General features: G+C 29.6%; 1 protein-coding gene across 5 annotated transcripts in view; it reads right to left on the bottom strand.

The window, feature by feature from the left end:
* LOC129975255 (ras-related protein Rab-37-like) overlaps nt 1-18031 on the bottom strand; it is a 356952-nt gene that overhangs the window by 132128 nt on the left and 206793 nt on the right. For all 5 annotated transcript variants that reach the window (XM_056088302.1, XM_056088299.1, XM_056088303.1 and 2 more), the window contains one exon: nt 70-111. In XM_056088302.1, coding sequence (XP_055944277.1) covers nt 70-111 — 42 coding nt within the window. The remainder of the gene's footprint in view (nt 1-69; nt 112-18031) is intronic.

Genomic DNA, 18031 nt, shown 5'->3' with positions numbered 1-18031 from the left:
TTAAGGAAATATCAATAAGTCAAATAAAGGAGTCATTTTCACTAAAAAGAAAATATAAAAAAAACTTACCTGTAGTTTCACTTTTGTATCATCCACGTTCACAACCTTGTTCTGTAAAGAAAATTATTAAAATTAGTATATTCTTATTCTTATTAAAATCTGTAAATTAATCTGATTCAACAGAGAAAAATTTAAAAAAAAATATTTATGCGGAATGAAATCGTTTGCATTTTAAAGCAAATTATTCTCGTGCATTTAATTTTCACTTAAAATGAAAAAGGGGAAAAATCTCTTTTGTATTTTTAATTAGTTCTCAGATTCTCTTTTGGCAACTAATTGGGCTGCAAGCGATGCATTATTCAAAATAAAATAAAACAAATTATTTATTAACGTAATATCTGAAAAGAAATAGTCTTACATCAAAATAATTATTTGAAGAAAATTAGTGCGATTTTAACACAATGAAAAAAAAAAAAAGCCAATATGTACTTCGGAAAAAGAAACTAAATAACTTCTAAAGTTTGTTTTATGGTTTATAATTAATGATTTCCGATATGTGGTGTATTGTTACCAAGCATTCTTTAATGAGTGAACCGAGAAAATAAGTTACATTTTGCAGATATTTAATTACTGAAATGTTCTTTAGTTTTGACATCGGTTTCAAATAAGAAAATGAACATTCTAGTTGAAATTTAAGAAACGATACAACTAATATTAAATAGAAAATTATTTTTCATAAGAGGATTAATTAAAAGGAAATATGTCTTAATAATTTTTTTTATTCCAGATATAAATATGCATATATTTTTCTGCCATAATAGTTCATAAAATTCGATTATTTTAAACTATTGTAATAATGAGGATTCAAATAAGGATTTCACTTTTTTTTAAAAATTAAATCAATTCTATTATGTAAATATGTTTATAATTCAATTGGGAATAAATTGAGATAATTCCAAAGTTTAGCGGAATTTACATTTTTTAAAAATCAAAATCATAGATAGTTCTAATTTTAAAGTTTATTGTTATATATGTAAATACAACTTAAAATTACGTTATTATCAATAGTAAGTTAATATATTGTCACTCATTTCTAAAAATATTGCTTCCCAGCGCAATAAGTCTCCTATTAATGAAGACAGTTTTGTAGAAATAGTAATATTTCCTGGGTCAGCTACCCCGGACTATGCGACAAACATGGCGCCTTTTGGCGGTAAATTCGAACATTCCAGAAATAGCAAAAATTTTGGCAATAGACAAATAAGTAGTTAATGGAAAGTTACAGATAACCGGGAAGCGTCAAAGTCATACGAAGTATATCTCTTACAGAGCAAAGGAGTTTTCACAATTAAGGACTGTATACAATAAGACCGTTTGTGCATTTTTTTTCTTAATCGTCGATTGAGAAATGTCCGTTTATGTTGGGCGAGAGAGCATGTTACTTACGTCAGGCAGAAATGGATATATGTATTCTTGACCGATGAATTCAGATGTGGTCTGGAGCTTGATTCAAGTTGATAGTATGTATAGTGGTGGTATATATATATATGTATGGGTGCTGATATATAAAACACAATAGAGCCAATTTAATGTTGTTGAAAGAAAAAGTTATACAGGAGGTGGAACTATATATTGTGTTAGAACTTTTCTGATAAGTCAAACTGATCTCGGTATGTTCCCTGGAAGAACTCTTATTGTTAAGAAATATAGGAAAGAGATTCTTCATCCATTTATCAAACAGTATGCTGGTGCTATTGGAGAGGAATTCAACCTAATAGATAATAATGCACCGAGCTAGGATTATCCACGAATATTTTGAAAATCATGGTTTCTCCTCATCATAATCCAACAGAATAAGTTTTATAGGAAGCTGTTTCAAATACCCCAAGGTCATTAAATGAGTTTGAACAAGAATGAAAGGTCTTTGTTTTCCATTTCAGCATTAAGTATTTTAATTGAAAATATTGAAAATCGATAATGGCAATGCAATAAGTTCAGAAAAAACACTTTTTTTATTAAAAATAATTAATTTGCATTAACAAAAATATTTCCATTTATTATTTTTCAAAAAAAAACTTTTATAAAAAAAATGCAACAAAAAAAATTAAATCTGCTATCACAAATTTCAAGTTATCATGTGAGAACATTATTTTTTTCAAGTCAAGTGATATCAATCCGACAGAAAAATATCATGTTCTCACATGACTCATATTTCGTAATTACCCACTTTTAGAGAAACGATGGTTTTTGAAAATCTGAAAACCAATCGAGTTCTAAAATTTTTCTTTCGAGGTCAGAATTTTTTCGGAAAAAACCAGTTTAAACCGATTTTAAACAAACATGCGACTATGAAGTTACGCATGCGTCAATATTTAGAAAACGATGATTTTTTAAAATCTCAGAATCGTTTGAGCTCCAAAACTTTATCTCGAGGCCAGATTTTTTTTTTGCCGAAATCTGGTTTAAACTGGTTTGGAGTGATCACGTGATTATTGTATTGCTCAATCGTCAACTTTTAGAAAAGCGATTTTTTTTTCTTTCATTTCAAAATCGTTAGGCTTCAAAACTTTTTTTGTCAGCTAGAAAAATTAAAAATTTTATATATATATATACCCGTTTTCTTCTCTGTGCTTCTATAGGCTATAACTGCTTATGACCCTGCCCTTTATTGACCAAACAGGAGAATCGGGTACATGACGGATATTCGCGCCGTGTTGTAACTTTCGCGTTGTAACTTTCTGCTGGTGATAAGTTGCAGAATGTGATACTCTTATTTATCATTTTATAATAGCTCTAATAAATCCGAAATGCTCAAAAGCGATAAATCGCCAGTTTTCTGCCTGTGCATTTTGAGGCTTCAAAAACCCCAAACCAAAACAATATCATGCTCTTACATGATAATGTCATTGCAAATTCCTCTTGATGCTAAAATTAGGTATTTTTTTAATAAGTACTTGATTAATGGATAACTGTTCCAAAATCTGCTTTTATGTTTTTCATTTGAAAATTAGACATAAAAAATGCATAGTATTTTAACTTTTAGAGGTGGGTGCAGATAAAATTAGGACTATTACGTTAAAAGGATTTATATGGTGTCTTTAAAATCAAGGAAAATTAACAAGCAAAGGAGTAAATTCAAATATTATTACAAAGCTTATCATCTAAGATTTAAATGCATAGTCACTGGAATCTACAAAAATAATATTAGCGGTTCACATTTGAAGAGTATGATGTGCCTACAGCTTGACATTAACTACAAAAAAGAAGAAAATTTATTTTATTCTCATTAAAATTGATTAAATTCTCATTATTATAAATTTTCAAAAGATACCCAAATAAATATTAAAAACTTTAAGAATTGAAGTTAGTTTAGTATTTTAAAGCCAAAATAGATTTTATCTCATCACAATTAAATTTCGGAAGAGGTTATTATTATCAACTCAAAGTTCATGAAAAATAAATAGCCAAAATTAATTTTACATTTCAGTTTTCTTTAGAGAGAAATTTCGGTTCCAAAAGATGCTGAATATTTGTCGAATTATTGTTAAAAGCGAAGTACTTTTCCGTGTGATTGCTTTTCCACTTGAAATTTAATTTATTTTCCGTTCCTCTCCAAACCAGAGATAATTAAGTTCTTTAGATCCAAAGAATAAAAGTTCGTGTCTCGCGAAACTTAGAGCAAATATTTTGGAATTAAAATAAAGGTTGTGTTTGTTTTAATAATATTCACTCCGTCGTTTAGGAACCGTTCTTTAAACTGCTACAGTTTCGGGTAGCTTCAACAAAAATGTTTCATGTTCTATTTTTGGTTTTTTATCTGCCAGGATAGATTTGAAACGACTTAGATTTAAAAGCTTCTAAAATATATATCTGATCTTTTATGCTTTTAAAAGCTGTAACTCATAAAAGGGATTATCAAAGTTCTATTTACAAGTTCTTTAACACTTATTTCTCAGTATTAAGTTTAGTTTTTCATTAAATTTGAAATTGCAACCGATAATTTTGATTTCTGTACACCAAAAAGAAAATGACGACCGTATGACTATTAAATATTAGAAAATAAAATAACAACAACAAAAAAAATTAATTCGAATCTCTAATTCTAAACATCGCAACATGATGACATTTTAGGATCGATCCATAAGTCTTGTGTTCTATTGGATTTATAACATCATCCATACATGAAGTATATAACATTTTTTACATCATGCAACATTTATTTGATTATTCATCCGGCCGTCAGTCTGTGTTCAATGATCATAAAGGGAACAGATAAAACACTATGGAGGAAATGGCATTATACTTGAACTTTTGTCTATTTTCTTACAGTAATATAGACGGTAATAACAGTTATTTATGATGTTATTTATTTTCTAGTATATATATTATAAAGTATTATAGAATAAGAATAAAGAATTCTAGAATTTTCTAGTATAAAGAAAGTATTATGTTGCTTAAAAAAATTCGAATTCATCATTTTGACAATCTGCCCATATTAGACCTTCTTAGGTTCGAAAAACACATTTTTGGAAAATAACTGTCAGTCTGTGATAAAGATAACTCGAGAATATTTTGAACTATATAGATGAAATTTGCCGTAGATTTAATATCTATATTATAGTACATATTAAAAATGTGACAATCTTATTAAATTTTCGTCGCGTTTAAGACTTGTCCTTGTGATATAGTGAAGTAAATAAGTATGGATCCTGACTCTCTTTTCTTTGTCCGATTCCATACTAATTTTCGAAACAAATCTGTGACTTTGAAAGCAAAGTTACATATAAGATTTCTTTTATTTTGCTTGTCGTATTTTTTATTTATTATTTGCACGTACATATTTATAGATAGATTGTTTACGTATTAACAGATATGGTTCAAATTTTTACACAGATCTGGAATTCTGTTAAATTCAGTTATATAATTAGTTATGTTTTCGAGTTAATGTGTTCATATGCATAGGGAGGGACAGACAAATGTTTCTCTCAAGGACACTTGAGAAACACATACAATTTTGATGCAAATCACAAATAAAATATAATTTATATTGCTTCTTACATTTTTACGTTATCGTGTTCCCCTACGCTTGAGTCGGCAAACAAATAGCCAGAATACCCATTGGCCTTTTTTTAAAAATATTTTCTAAAGTCTATAAAACCATATATCAGTCATAATACATACCATAAAAAATAAACATAAAAAACATATACTTCATCCAACATAGTTATGTTCACAAGGACATATACGGATGTACAAATAGATTTATCTTCAGCAAATTTCGTGCAAATTTTAATATTAGGTGATCAGCTTTGTTTCAATCGTTCCCTCCCTCCACCCCCTGCAAAAAATATGAGGTTTTATTCTTAAAAAATGTTTACCTATTCTTAAGTCAAATGATTGTGCGTCGCTAGTTAATAATATCCCACATCTTTCTGGCAACAAAGCTACACAGATAGATTTCCACGGAACAGATTTTACTCAAAATTTGATAGAAATCTATAAATTTGGTTTTAAGCCTGAATTCCAAATTTTATCTGTCTAGCTCAAAGTGATTTTATGTTATCTTTGCTACATACTGTCAAACAGACGAATACTTTTCAAAGATGTGTTTTTTGAATTTATGGTGATCGAAAACGTGGAGATTCATCAAAATTTCTTTTCACGATTACTATGATTTATTTTTACTTTGTATAGGAGAAATTAAAAAAAACGACGCAGGCGACCCACGAATCGATCTATGTTCGGACTTCTTCATAAAAGATGAAAGGCAGTCAGCCGTGTATCATCGATCGAAACAAATAGTAATTGGAAGGAGCAATGTCTGGGGAGTACGGCGGGGGCATAAGATCTTCCATTTGAGCATTTCCAAATATGTATTGATCTGTACTGAGACATGTATTCTAGCATTGTCATGTCTGAGGATAACTTTGTCGTGCCTTTCTTGCCATTTCACCTTCTAAACGCGATTCAAATGCACTAATTACGTTCGAAACCTATCCTCTGTTTCACTCGGTTTCAGCAGCTCACAATAATCGCACCGAACTGGTCCCACCAAATTTAGAACATATCCTTGTCACCATAAACATTTGATTTGAAGAGTTGATTGTATGAGCTAAGGAAAGAGCCATGCTTTTTCATTAAGAACAGACTCAAAATAAATAATTGAAGGCATCCAATGCGCCTTAGCCACAGTTTTCTGAAATGGAATTAAAAAAATCAAACCCCACCAAATATCGGGAATTTGTATCGAAAACTTTCTTCGATGTAGAATAAATTTATGACGCAAACACAAATTCATCAATGTAATGCTGTCATTATGCTACGCAGATATTCAAGCTTACAGCGTGACATTTTTTATGTTTATATCGACCAACACTTACTGTTATAGCTATATATAAAAAAACAGTGAAATCGAAGATGTACTCTTATTATGTTCTGTTTTCCTCTTGTAATGGAGGATTTCCTTCATTTAACCCAAAGAAGACGAAAATGTCGGCCACATTCCTATGACATTCTTCTAAGAACGCAACCTCATCCCTATGTCATAGATCAGCGATTCTCAACCTGTGGGGCGCAACCCCTAGGGGGCCGCGAGCACACTAGAAGGGGGGCGCAAGAATATCCAAGAGAAAATATTATTTAAAAGAGAAAATATTATGACTGAAAGGAAAGCACACATACACATAGAAAACAAAATACATTTCGACATATTTAATAACTTATTGAAGTAAAACAACTTATTTAATCAAAACTTACTAAATTAAAAACAAATTTAATAATTATTAGTGACTTCCTTGGGCCTGTCTTGCAGAGCAAAGTTTTTTCGAAGGAAGACTTAATGTTAGAAATAGCCAGTCTCAGTTCTCGAATATGTCGACCAAGTACCTCAATTTCATCACAAATAAACTATCGCGAAAATTCTCGGCCTCCTGTCTGTTTTCTTCTTCTAGGAAAATGGCGATTTCTTCTCTTAATTCATAAACACGTTGCAAAAACTTCCCACGTGATGACCATCTTGCCTCGCAATAAAATAGTAACGCTGAATGTACTGAACTCATGTCTTTACAAAGTGCGGAAAAGATTCTAGATTTCAGGGGTCTCATTTTTATATAATTTACTACGGTTACAACCGTAGTTAACACAATATTCAAACCAGGACTCATTTCTTTCGAAGCCAAAGTTCTGTGGATCATGCAATGTGTGCACTGAGGTGATTTTTGTTTTAAAAGTGCTTGTATATCTTGGAATCTTTCGGACATTGAACGAGCACCATAAACTGCATAAGGTGCATATTCCGACGCAATTTTTCTATTCTATATATGCCTCGTTCATAAAATCATTTAAAATAGCAAATAATGTGAGTACTGATGTTTTGAGTTCTATTGGTTTGCAGAAAAGTAGTTCTACTACGACATATTACCACAAATTCGAACGTGGCAATTAAATGAGCATCTTTATTACTATCTGTTGCTTCGTCAAGCTGTATTGAAAACAATTTGTCACGCAAATTGTTATGATTGTTATTGCTTGTTATATGATTTTAATTTTAATTCAAAGAATTCTCTGGGTTTGTTGACGTACTCACTATGAAGCGTTTCCGAATGTCGTTTAAGTTTATTAGGTTTCATGCTGTCTGCGGTCAACGATTTTGAGCAAATGATACAGAGGGGCCTTTTTTCTTCATTTACTTCAGTACTGGTAAACCCAAAATTTAAGTATTCTTGAGAATATTTCCTTGATTTTATTTTCTGAACCACGCTCGTCTGTGTACTTTGTTGATGCTTGACTATCGTCTAATGCTTGCTTACTTCCGCTTAAAAAATTATTCATAAGTTTGCATAAATCTGCTGCCGTGAATATTTTATATGGTGAATTGCAATTAACACGAAAACATATATAACATACAAATTCCCAATTGATTCGATAGCGATAAAAGGATCGACTCGAATGAGACTGGTTGGAATTGAAACTTGCGTATCGAATATTTTCCTTCTTCTTATGAGAAAACATTTACTCCGCGCATGCTCGAGACGGCCTCGGTCGTGTGGATTTTATTGCACAAACATTCCTATTTTTTTCACTTTTGTTTTGTCATGCTTCTGTTTTATTTCTTTCATTATTCTAAAAAATGTATTCCCCGTTTCTAAATTTAGCTCACCCCGTCTAGGTTAACTTTCATTGACGAATTTTTCTACTTTCATATTCTTTTAACGTTATCTCCCTATTTGACTTTCATTTCAAATATAATGTTTAAATTTCCTCCGCTTTCATTCGCTTCATCTGTTCACCACCCGCTTGTCCAAAATGCAAGATGTGGTTTCTCGCCAACGTTGGCTCGCTTTTACTCTTATTTTGGCAGTAAATTAAAAATAATTTAAAAACAGAATCCAGAATACTCAATATACATTATTGTTGTATACATTTTATTGCAAGGGGGGGGGGATGAAAGTTATGATTGAAAACTGGACCAAGAATACTGAAAGGTTGAGAAACGCTGTCATAGATAAATAGGTAAGTGAGAGATTCACCACCCAAGTTCGCTTAGATCAACAGACGCTAACGAACTTCTCTTTTATTATGAGTTCGTTGACTTAATTATATTATAAACTTAGATGGGATTAGAAACACCACCCCTATCGAAATAGATTATTTAATGGTATTGTATCTTCATGAAATAATTGCAGATTAATTCTATAAATGTGTTCACACTGTTTAATGTAAATTTAACACACTGAACATCTTGTCAGCACAATCAGATGGAATGTCAAGACTTAAACGACACAACTTCCACGTTAAAATTCCGTTTAATGTAGAAATTAAAAATTTGGATTTTTGAAGCTGGTATTTGTCGATAGATAGTAAGTTGAAGAGTAGATGAATTTTATCACATTGTGGCGCAATACCCTTTAAATTTTAAATTCACACACACAAAATGTTTGTAGATAACCTATTTAGGCCTATAGGAGAAAGCAGGTAAAATTTCTTGTAGATTGTATTTATCTGTTTGATTTTGGGTGTGTTCCATCACCTGGGAACTGCGGAAAACTGCGACTAAGCGAGCATTGCAGTAAAGCGCGAAAATGAGTAAAATCTCTAGAATTTGAATAAAAAAAAGCGCTACGATTTTTCTGCGTAACATATTTAGCATGATCCAAGATGCACCACAAGGAGACATGCTTAGAATGCAATTTTTGGTTTCAGGAAAAATTTAGTTATATATATATATATATATTAACAGAAAAAAAAATTACAAAATTCCTTGAAAAAAAAAATAAACTTTTATATAACGTGCTATATCTGAAAATTATGAATCAGCTTGATTTAAATTGTCATCTATTATTAATAAAAAAGGTTAAAAGTAATTCTTAAAAATATTTTTTTCCATTTATAGTTGAATTTAACGATTTTAAAAGCGAGATAAGTTAGGTGTTCCATGTAGGGGAACACTCCGACACAAAGTGTTATAAATATTTACTATATACTGCATATTTTAAAAAATTTCTATAGAATCAAAAAGTGAATATACATATTGTCTGTATGCCAAGATAAATTCCATAATGACAAATTTAACTCTAAGAAACAAAAAATCATATACACAGTATGGTATAAATAAAGGCATTTAAAGAAAATGAAACATTAACATAAAATGCAAATCTAATGCTCTCAAAAACTGTTTAAATTTACCTAACCATTTGCTGATAGAAGATTATATTAATATGAAAATTGATTATATTAATATAGAAGTTCCAAAGGAATTTGCTACATTTTTTGCATTTGTTACAAACCTGAATTATTTTGAAGCATGATTTTTTTTTCAGCAGAAGTAAAATCTGTCACATCGTGCGAACGAAAAAGTACTTTTGAGTTTCGAATCTGATTTTTCTCAGAAATGGAAGAATGAATTCAGCAGAACCTGAGAAAATGGTAACAGATTTGAGTGAATTTTTTTTGAGTTGGATTAATGTTGAATGTAAGTGGTTCCAAGAACAGGCACTTGAGTTTTAATACATTACTTGTTTTAGAGAACAAAATTTATGGTTTTAGTTTAACCGAGATTTTTTTTTTTAAATTCCAAAATCGTGAAAGAATAAGAGCAGAAAAAAAAAAGTAAAACTGTGAGACTTTTAGTCAACACCTGAGCATTTTCTTTTCTTTTCACTTCATAGAGAATTAATAATTAAATTTTAGAAAAAGCTGAATTCTGAGTCAAATCACAATTTACCGTGATAGTATAGGAAAAACTAAAAGCTCTGTACATTAAAAGATCGAAGATCTAATTTAGGTTTTTTTTTGTGAGTACTTTGTACTTTTATTTCTCATTAATTCTCATAAATGTTGTTTACAAAACGAAGTATTATGAAAAATGAAAGAAAAAGAGGGGAAAATGAGGTTTAGTTATATTATTGTTGCATCTCATTTTAAAGAAACACTAAGGCTATTTTGGGACGGACCTCGTAATTTTGAACCACAGTCAGATGACAAAAATAACACCTGAGCTGGCATCCCGTCTACAAACTTCCACATCGCACCAGCGAGAGGGCGTTTTGCTCCGATGGATTTAACGTCCACCAGGCCCGTTTACAAGGCGGCTCTTCGGTGGAATCGGATCACGAACTTGAAACCCTCAGGTTCCTAGGTTGAGATCTTACCATCAGGCCACCAAGGCTCCCATACTTTTGAAGGGTTAAAACCATTTTGAAAAAAAAAAAAAGAATGAAGGATTTTTTTTTTTAATATTTTAATATTTTGTTTATTTAATAACCTTTGCATAGTACAGTTACTCTAGTCGAAGTTCAGTAAAATTAATCCCTTTCATAGGAAATATTTTTTTTAAAAAATGTATGTAGTAAACAACAATAGTCTGATTAAAATGTGCCTTAATTATTAAACGATATAAAAATAGAGAGTTAAGGCAGAAAACATTATTAATACTTAACTTCTATTTATTTTCTACTTTTCATTTCATTAATCACTCGAAGGACTTTTATTATTGTTCTACTCAAAGGCAAAGATAATTCTTCAACCATTGCTTCATTTAGCATTATATCTTTATTTATTCGTTACCTTTATTTATTTACCTTTATTATATTACTCAAGGAAGACATTTTGTTTATTGCCAATGAAAAAGAATACGTTACGATTAGTAAATACCTGTTCCTCAATCTAACTGTTTTTACAGGGAATGGTGTCAGACTACGCAGTCCAAACAGCAATGAACAATACTGTTGTTTGTAATGATATTCTCTTATTGTTGTGCTTAAAGAAGAATCTAGACTCGGAATTAATGCCCGGAAACGGATGTTTCCAGGGCGGCCAGATCCCTTAGTCCCTACTAGGGCTGCTCGATGACAGAACTTCATCATCGCGATTTATCATCCAACATATATTGATATTTTTCGATGTATTGTGATATTATTTATATATAGCTATTATAAGTTAAAAAAGAATAGCATTGCATATTGACTGATCAGAACAACTCCCCCCCCCCAAAAAAAAGAGGAAAATTTCAATTTATATAATAAAAATAATTGTCTTCTTTTGAATAAAAATAGAAAATAATTGTGTTAAAACCCCTTTAATAAAGTGTTTCAATGCTGAAACAATGTCTGTATGTTACAATTTATAACGTTGCATTTAAAACAAGTACTTTTATTTATTAGAATATGACAGTATTTATAGAAATATTAACAAAAATTCCGTATGAAGGTCAATAAGAATGAAGAGAAACAAAAATAAACACTAACAAAACGAAATTGAAAACGTAAATTAATTGTAAATATCGATTTACTGTATCGTGTTTTATCGTGAGCTACACATGATCATTATTTCGATAAATTGATATTTTTCAAAAACTAGTATCAAAAAATGGATTTTTCAAAAATAAATCAATAAATCGAAAATCGGCACAGCCTTAGTTCCTACTATTTAGTGAAATGTTTGATATCACAATAGAAAGGCAGACATGGTGAAGGCATTAAAAAGTCATCTAATCTTTTATCAATGAAATTTTATGGATTTTCTCAATCTTTTCATTTCCTTGCTTAAAAAAGAAAGTATTATAATAGCTAAAAACCTTTTTTTTTCAATAATTATCGCATTTTAAAATGTACATTCATATTGGTGACACTTTATTTAATTTACTTAATAAAAATCCTCATTGTTTTCTTATAAGCTAAGAAAATGCATAGTGAAATAAACAGAAAGATATTTTATATAGGACATTTCTTTAAAAGTATAAACATTAGAGGATCTTTCATAAACAATTAAAAATGAAGGTGAGTGAGTTCATTTTTTAATTATTTTTTTGTCAAATTGAATGCAAATCTGAACAGAAATAAGTAATTAAAAAGGAGAGAAAAAAAACGGAACGTTGACTTAATATGTTAATGGATTAACGCGTTCTCCAAATTAAGTTAGAAATTTTAATCTCATTATCGGCTTAAGTTTGCCGTGAATTCAATTACCAAATCTAAAAGCGTAGCAGAAAATTCCTAAGTATGCTTCATGATTTTATTCCTTTTATGTAAGCGCTTTTTTGTTCTAATGATAATCTAATTTGCATTTGATGAAAAATCTAAAACAATGTGTCAATTCTCTGAAAAAATGGTAACAAAATACATAATCTTCGTCTTCCAAGTCAGATATTGGAACATCCTCATGTTAGCGTTTCTCACATCTTAAAGAAGTTATGTTCAATAAGGTATATTAATTCTTTTTATTTATTATTTTTATACTCATTAAGGGGAGAGTGGACTTTGAAATAAGCAAAAATGGACGAAAAATTGTAATTTTATTTTTATCATTTCATCACCAAAATATATGTTTATATTAAACTAAAATAGTGTTATAAAATGTATTGTTCAATAAGATAAATATTTAAAGAGTTGGGAATAAAAAAGTACATTTTAATGACGTTTCTCAAAATGATATTGTAATCAGATATTAGATTTAAATATCTTTGAAATGTTCCAGGTGTTTTATTTTTTGAAGAACTTAAATGATATTGATAATCGGTCAAACATTAAAGAAAACAGTGTATGCATTTTACATTTCGAATTTATATTAGATAGTTAAAAGTCAATTTTAGTTCAGAAAAGAATAAAATTCCTTTGCAAATTCAGTAAGTGTGTATAAAAATATTTCTAAAAAAATAGCATTCAATTGGAATTACAAAATCATACGTAGTTTTGTTTCAAATAAATTTACATCGGGGCATAAGAAAAAAATATTAGAAAAAATTAAAAATTAAGATGCCTGGAATATTTTAAAATTTTTAAAAATTATATATCGTTTAAAAATTTTTTTAAATAATATATTTTCTTTTAAAATGTTTTTAAAAAAATTTGACATATTTATATTTTAATACAAATGCATAAAAAATTTAATAACCCTAACTGAAGAATTCTCAAAAGTGTTTAATAGAGTTAAAAAACTCTCCTCTTAAAAACTCTCGCAAAAATTGAAAAGGAATTTGTTCAAAAGGTTTATTCAAATTTGTCTTAAATTCAAGGTCAAATATTTTTTACACCTTTTTAAATTCAAATAATATTGTTTCTATTCTAAACTACTCATTTAAATGCGATGCAATTTTTTTTTCTATGTCGTCAACCATAAAAGCAAGAGTAAGCTATAGCTTGAAAAACCCGAATAGTTTTCCTCTGTAAATGTGAAAGCAAATGCAGATATATTTTATCTTCATTTAGTTATAAAATTAATTTCTTTATTTTTTCAACTTTTTATTTTTGTTTTCAATGCATCTACTTTTGGGTAATATACTAACTTTGCAATATAAATAAATAATAAATGTTATCAAGTTTATAAAAAATACGGTTATTTGTATTATATAAAACATAAAATAATTTTTAAATAATATTAAGAGTTAAAAAATATGGGAATTCAAGGAAGTCTTTCATTCAGATCAATTAACACTTCCGTATTACATGTGAGATAAATTTGACATGCTTGCATTCACTGACTTTTGGTTTTTCTTATACCAAGATATAGTATTGTAACTATCAAAACAAAATCGATATCGAAATTTTGACGGATCTCCATGTTTCGATTCTCCTTCAGTTCGGAAAACACATTTTTTTTATAGTTATGTTTATCTGTCAGTCTGAGTCGAAGTCTGATTCGAATTAAACCAAATGAGAAGATTTCTATCAAATTTTGAACGAAATATATCTACAGAAAGTCATGAGCAAGTGATATGATAATTACAAAACATAGAGAACTGGATGGATAAAATTTGGCATAGTTTTCTCACATGAAATATAAATTTGTAAGAAATTTTAAACTAAATTAGTAAAAGGGTTTGATTGTCTGTTGATCTGTATATTTGAATGCATATAAAAGCAACAACGACTTACATAAATCAAATTTGATAATTGATCTTGTTACTAAAAATGTGGTTCAGGGTCAAATTTCAGTTTCAATCATCGATCGAAACAGAGGCATTCAAAATGTTTAGTCGATTTACACAATGCTTAAAACACTCTTATGTGAGGTTCTAAATTCTTAGCTTTTACAATTTTGTTGAAATCTCACAATTATTGTACTTGGAAATAACATATTAACCATTTCTAGGGCCGTGAGAAGTATGCTTTCCACCAAATTTATCAATCTTCGCATGAATTTATGTAGGTTGGCATAAGTTCTGACAAATTTTTTTAGAAAGGCAGAAATTTAGATGCTTTAGTTATTTATTTTACACAAAATGATGTGTCTTGATTTGATACTTAATTATTAATTAACCAAATTAATTAATGAATCGAATTAAATTTATCTAATAAGCTAAATGAATCCCTTTTCTTATTCTAATTTCAATCCTAAAAATATTTTAACATAATATGACTAGAAAAAAAATGGCCCTTTAAAGGGTTAATTAAAGAGTATGCGAGAAAACTTCGAGGAGATGACACCCTCTGATTTATTTTGAAAAACAAATGAATTCAATTTAACTTTTCTATATTGTTTTCATAAAAATAAATGACAGTTTTTTTTTAAATATCTCATTAGCAATGTGCGCAATTACAAATGTCGGAAATAATCGAATTTGCAGAGATTTATTCAGTCATGCGCGTTCTGTAGGATGCTATTTCCTATATTCAAAGATATTCTTTTCGCTTTTAAATATTTCTTCTACAATTACAAAAAATAAATAAATAACAAACTTGATTTGCAATCACGTATTCAACAACAAACCATATCCAAACAAAGAAAATAAACCAGCGGGACCTGGATAAAATGTCAGTATGCCATTTCACAAACAGTTCTCCTAGCTGCACCCCTCTTCCACCGCTGATCCCTGCGGGACACATTTGATCTGCGTCAAACCACGGCCTGGGCTAAATTTATAAGGTTAGGATGTCACTTAGCATGCAGATGCTAGCTTTGCCCCGAGCTTGTAGCTGTCATATAACATATCCATTAACGTGAGGCACTTTCCTCAGAATAAAGTGGGAGAGATTTTCAACCAGTTTTCTGGAAGAAAGAAGAGTTCGCTGTCCCTAAACAAGCTAAAATAAAAGAAAATACATTTGGCTATCGTCTGAGATGATGAAATACTCAATAAAGTGAAATGGAAGAGTTGAGTTCTTTTCTATCTCGGTTAGAAGGATTGGATTAATGCGACTGCCAGGAAAAAAAAATTGTATTAGAAAAACTTATTAATTGAAGTTAAAACAATTATTAAACATACACGAAGGTAATAATTTGATTTTACAATTATAACTTTTTCAATTAAAAACCATTCTTTGAAATATTTTTATAAGTAGCACTAGTAAATGGTACTTACGAAATGATTTGTGCTATATCAAAAAAGAGGGCAGTATTTTGTAAAAAAATAAATATCTTAAAGGTTGTTTTTAGTAAAATTTATTACTTTATATGCATTCATTTCTTAATCTGCTTGTCCAAGATTAGTATCTTGGTCACAGTAGTGTAATCCAAAAACCGAAATTTTGATCGAAAAAATTCTTTTTCTTCTTATTTTTTTATTAATATTTGAGAGAATTGAAGGAATTTCTTTGCAATTGTGACTGCTTTATTGTATTATATTATATTAAAATGCAAATGCCGAATGCCCCAAATTAAGGAAAGTCATCTTTTTGCTTTTGTTATGAATTGTTTCGAATGAATGCATCTAATTCATAGGCAAATTATCTTCTATATTCCTTGTATCATCATGACAGTGATAAAATGATGAATTTTACTTTTCTTCGCTAATATGAATTTATAACTAGCATATTTTAATGCAACTTTTCGTCTGTAATGATTCATTATTCACTTTATCCTGTAACGGCCAAAATAAAGTAAAGAAATTTGTACAATTTGTTTCTTTTTTTTTTAAGATTTGGAGGTTCTTTCAAAAATTTATTTCGTGTTATTGTTCAAAAATAGAGGAGAATGAGTGGAATATGACGATTGATAATGTTTTTGGGGAATTTTTAGAGATTAATTTTGATATAAAATAAAAATTGGCGAAATTCGTGCGGTAGTTGTGACTGTTTAGCTATATCAAAATTCTTCTCATAAAGAATATGCAGTGAATTAATATTTTTCATCATCCTTTCTTAAGGAAGTCAATGGGAGCAGATGATCATTGATAACCTTTTCAAAGATAATACACTTTTTAACAAAAAAAAGTTGGCGAAATCGGATCAATAATTTAAGTTCAGGGGCTAGTTCTAATTTTTTGTTCAAATTTTAAATATATAGATACTTTTCATAAAAACATTATACAACTAATAAGTAAACTGAATTTATCTTAAAGCAATGAAATGATTGCAACTATTTAATGAATAATTTTTAAGCTGAATGCCAAATAATTTCACTAAATCAGGTTTATTTCTGTCATCATTGTTCATAATTATCAATGGCGGAAGCCCCCCCCCCACTGCAAAATGAAAAGTTAGATTTAATACTTTACATCACTTGTTTTATTAATATTTCCCACCTATTTACTTTCTCTTAAGCTAAATTAAGTTATGCAGTCTTCAGACAAAACAATCTCGAGATTTGACGAATCACCGCGTTTCAAAGGTTTCGGAGTTCGAAAAGTGCATTTTCAGAATTTTATATTTTGGCTTGTGAGCATGGTAATACAAAATTTCTACCGCTGTGAAAATTGATTTGTGTCTTGCCCTTTAAATCTGTTAATTTTTATCAAATTTTAAACGAAATCCCTTTACGGAAAATCTGCATAATCCATCTATGTCTATATAAACACGATCATTCAGAAACGCAGGTAGCCATACCGATCAAATTAATCATCAGATTTATCATTATATTTGTCAATCCGTTGAAATATTTCTTATAATTACTTAAAGTTTCTTTCTAATTGTCGATATGTGTGCTGTTAATGTATGCATTGAAAACTACAAAAGACAGTGACTTAGACAAATGAATTTGATATGTGAACTTGGCATCCAGTTTATAGCTCAATACCGAATTCCGAACCCAATTAGCTGAAAAAGAAGAACCAAGAAGTCCATCCTTATCTCTAGTCCTTCGCTAAGAAGCACAAAATGTGAATATGTATAGGGAGAAGTCTAGTTCAGAATAATCCGATTGTTTTTATTTCAGGTATCTTAATAAAATCTTATCTCTTATGTAACATGCATTACGTGCATGATGACCAAGAATAGGAATATGAAAAAATAATAATGCATAATAATTCATCCCTAATTCTCAACTGAATTGTTGGTATTATTGTTTTTCCTGAAGATATATCTTCTTATATGCAGAGACTTATTTCGTTCCAGAATGCCGCATAAGGCAGAAAGTAATTATTACGAATGGGATTTCGGCAATACTGTAGCGCTGTTTTGAATATTAAACAGGCGGCACCGTGGACATCATCTCTAACATCTCCAGATGTTACATAACCCATGTTATTACTAAAGTGTTCATTAAATCTCCTGCTTAGTACATGTCATATAGTTTTCCGTAACGTACCAGCTGTCAGAATGATACTGTTCTATTGATGTTTAGGATAACAAGTGGCACGCTACTTTTTTTTAAAAATAAG

Source organism: Argiope bruennichi, chromosome 7 (genome assembly GCF_947563725.1).
Source record: "Argiope bruennichi chromosome 7, qqArgBrue1.1, whole genome shotgun sequence".
NCBI classification, from domain to species: Eukaryota; Metazoa; Arthropoda; class Arachnida; order Araneae; family Araneidae; genus Argiope; species Argiope bruennichi.
This window is presented reverse-complemented; position numbering and strand designations above follow the sequence as displayed.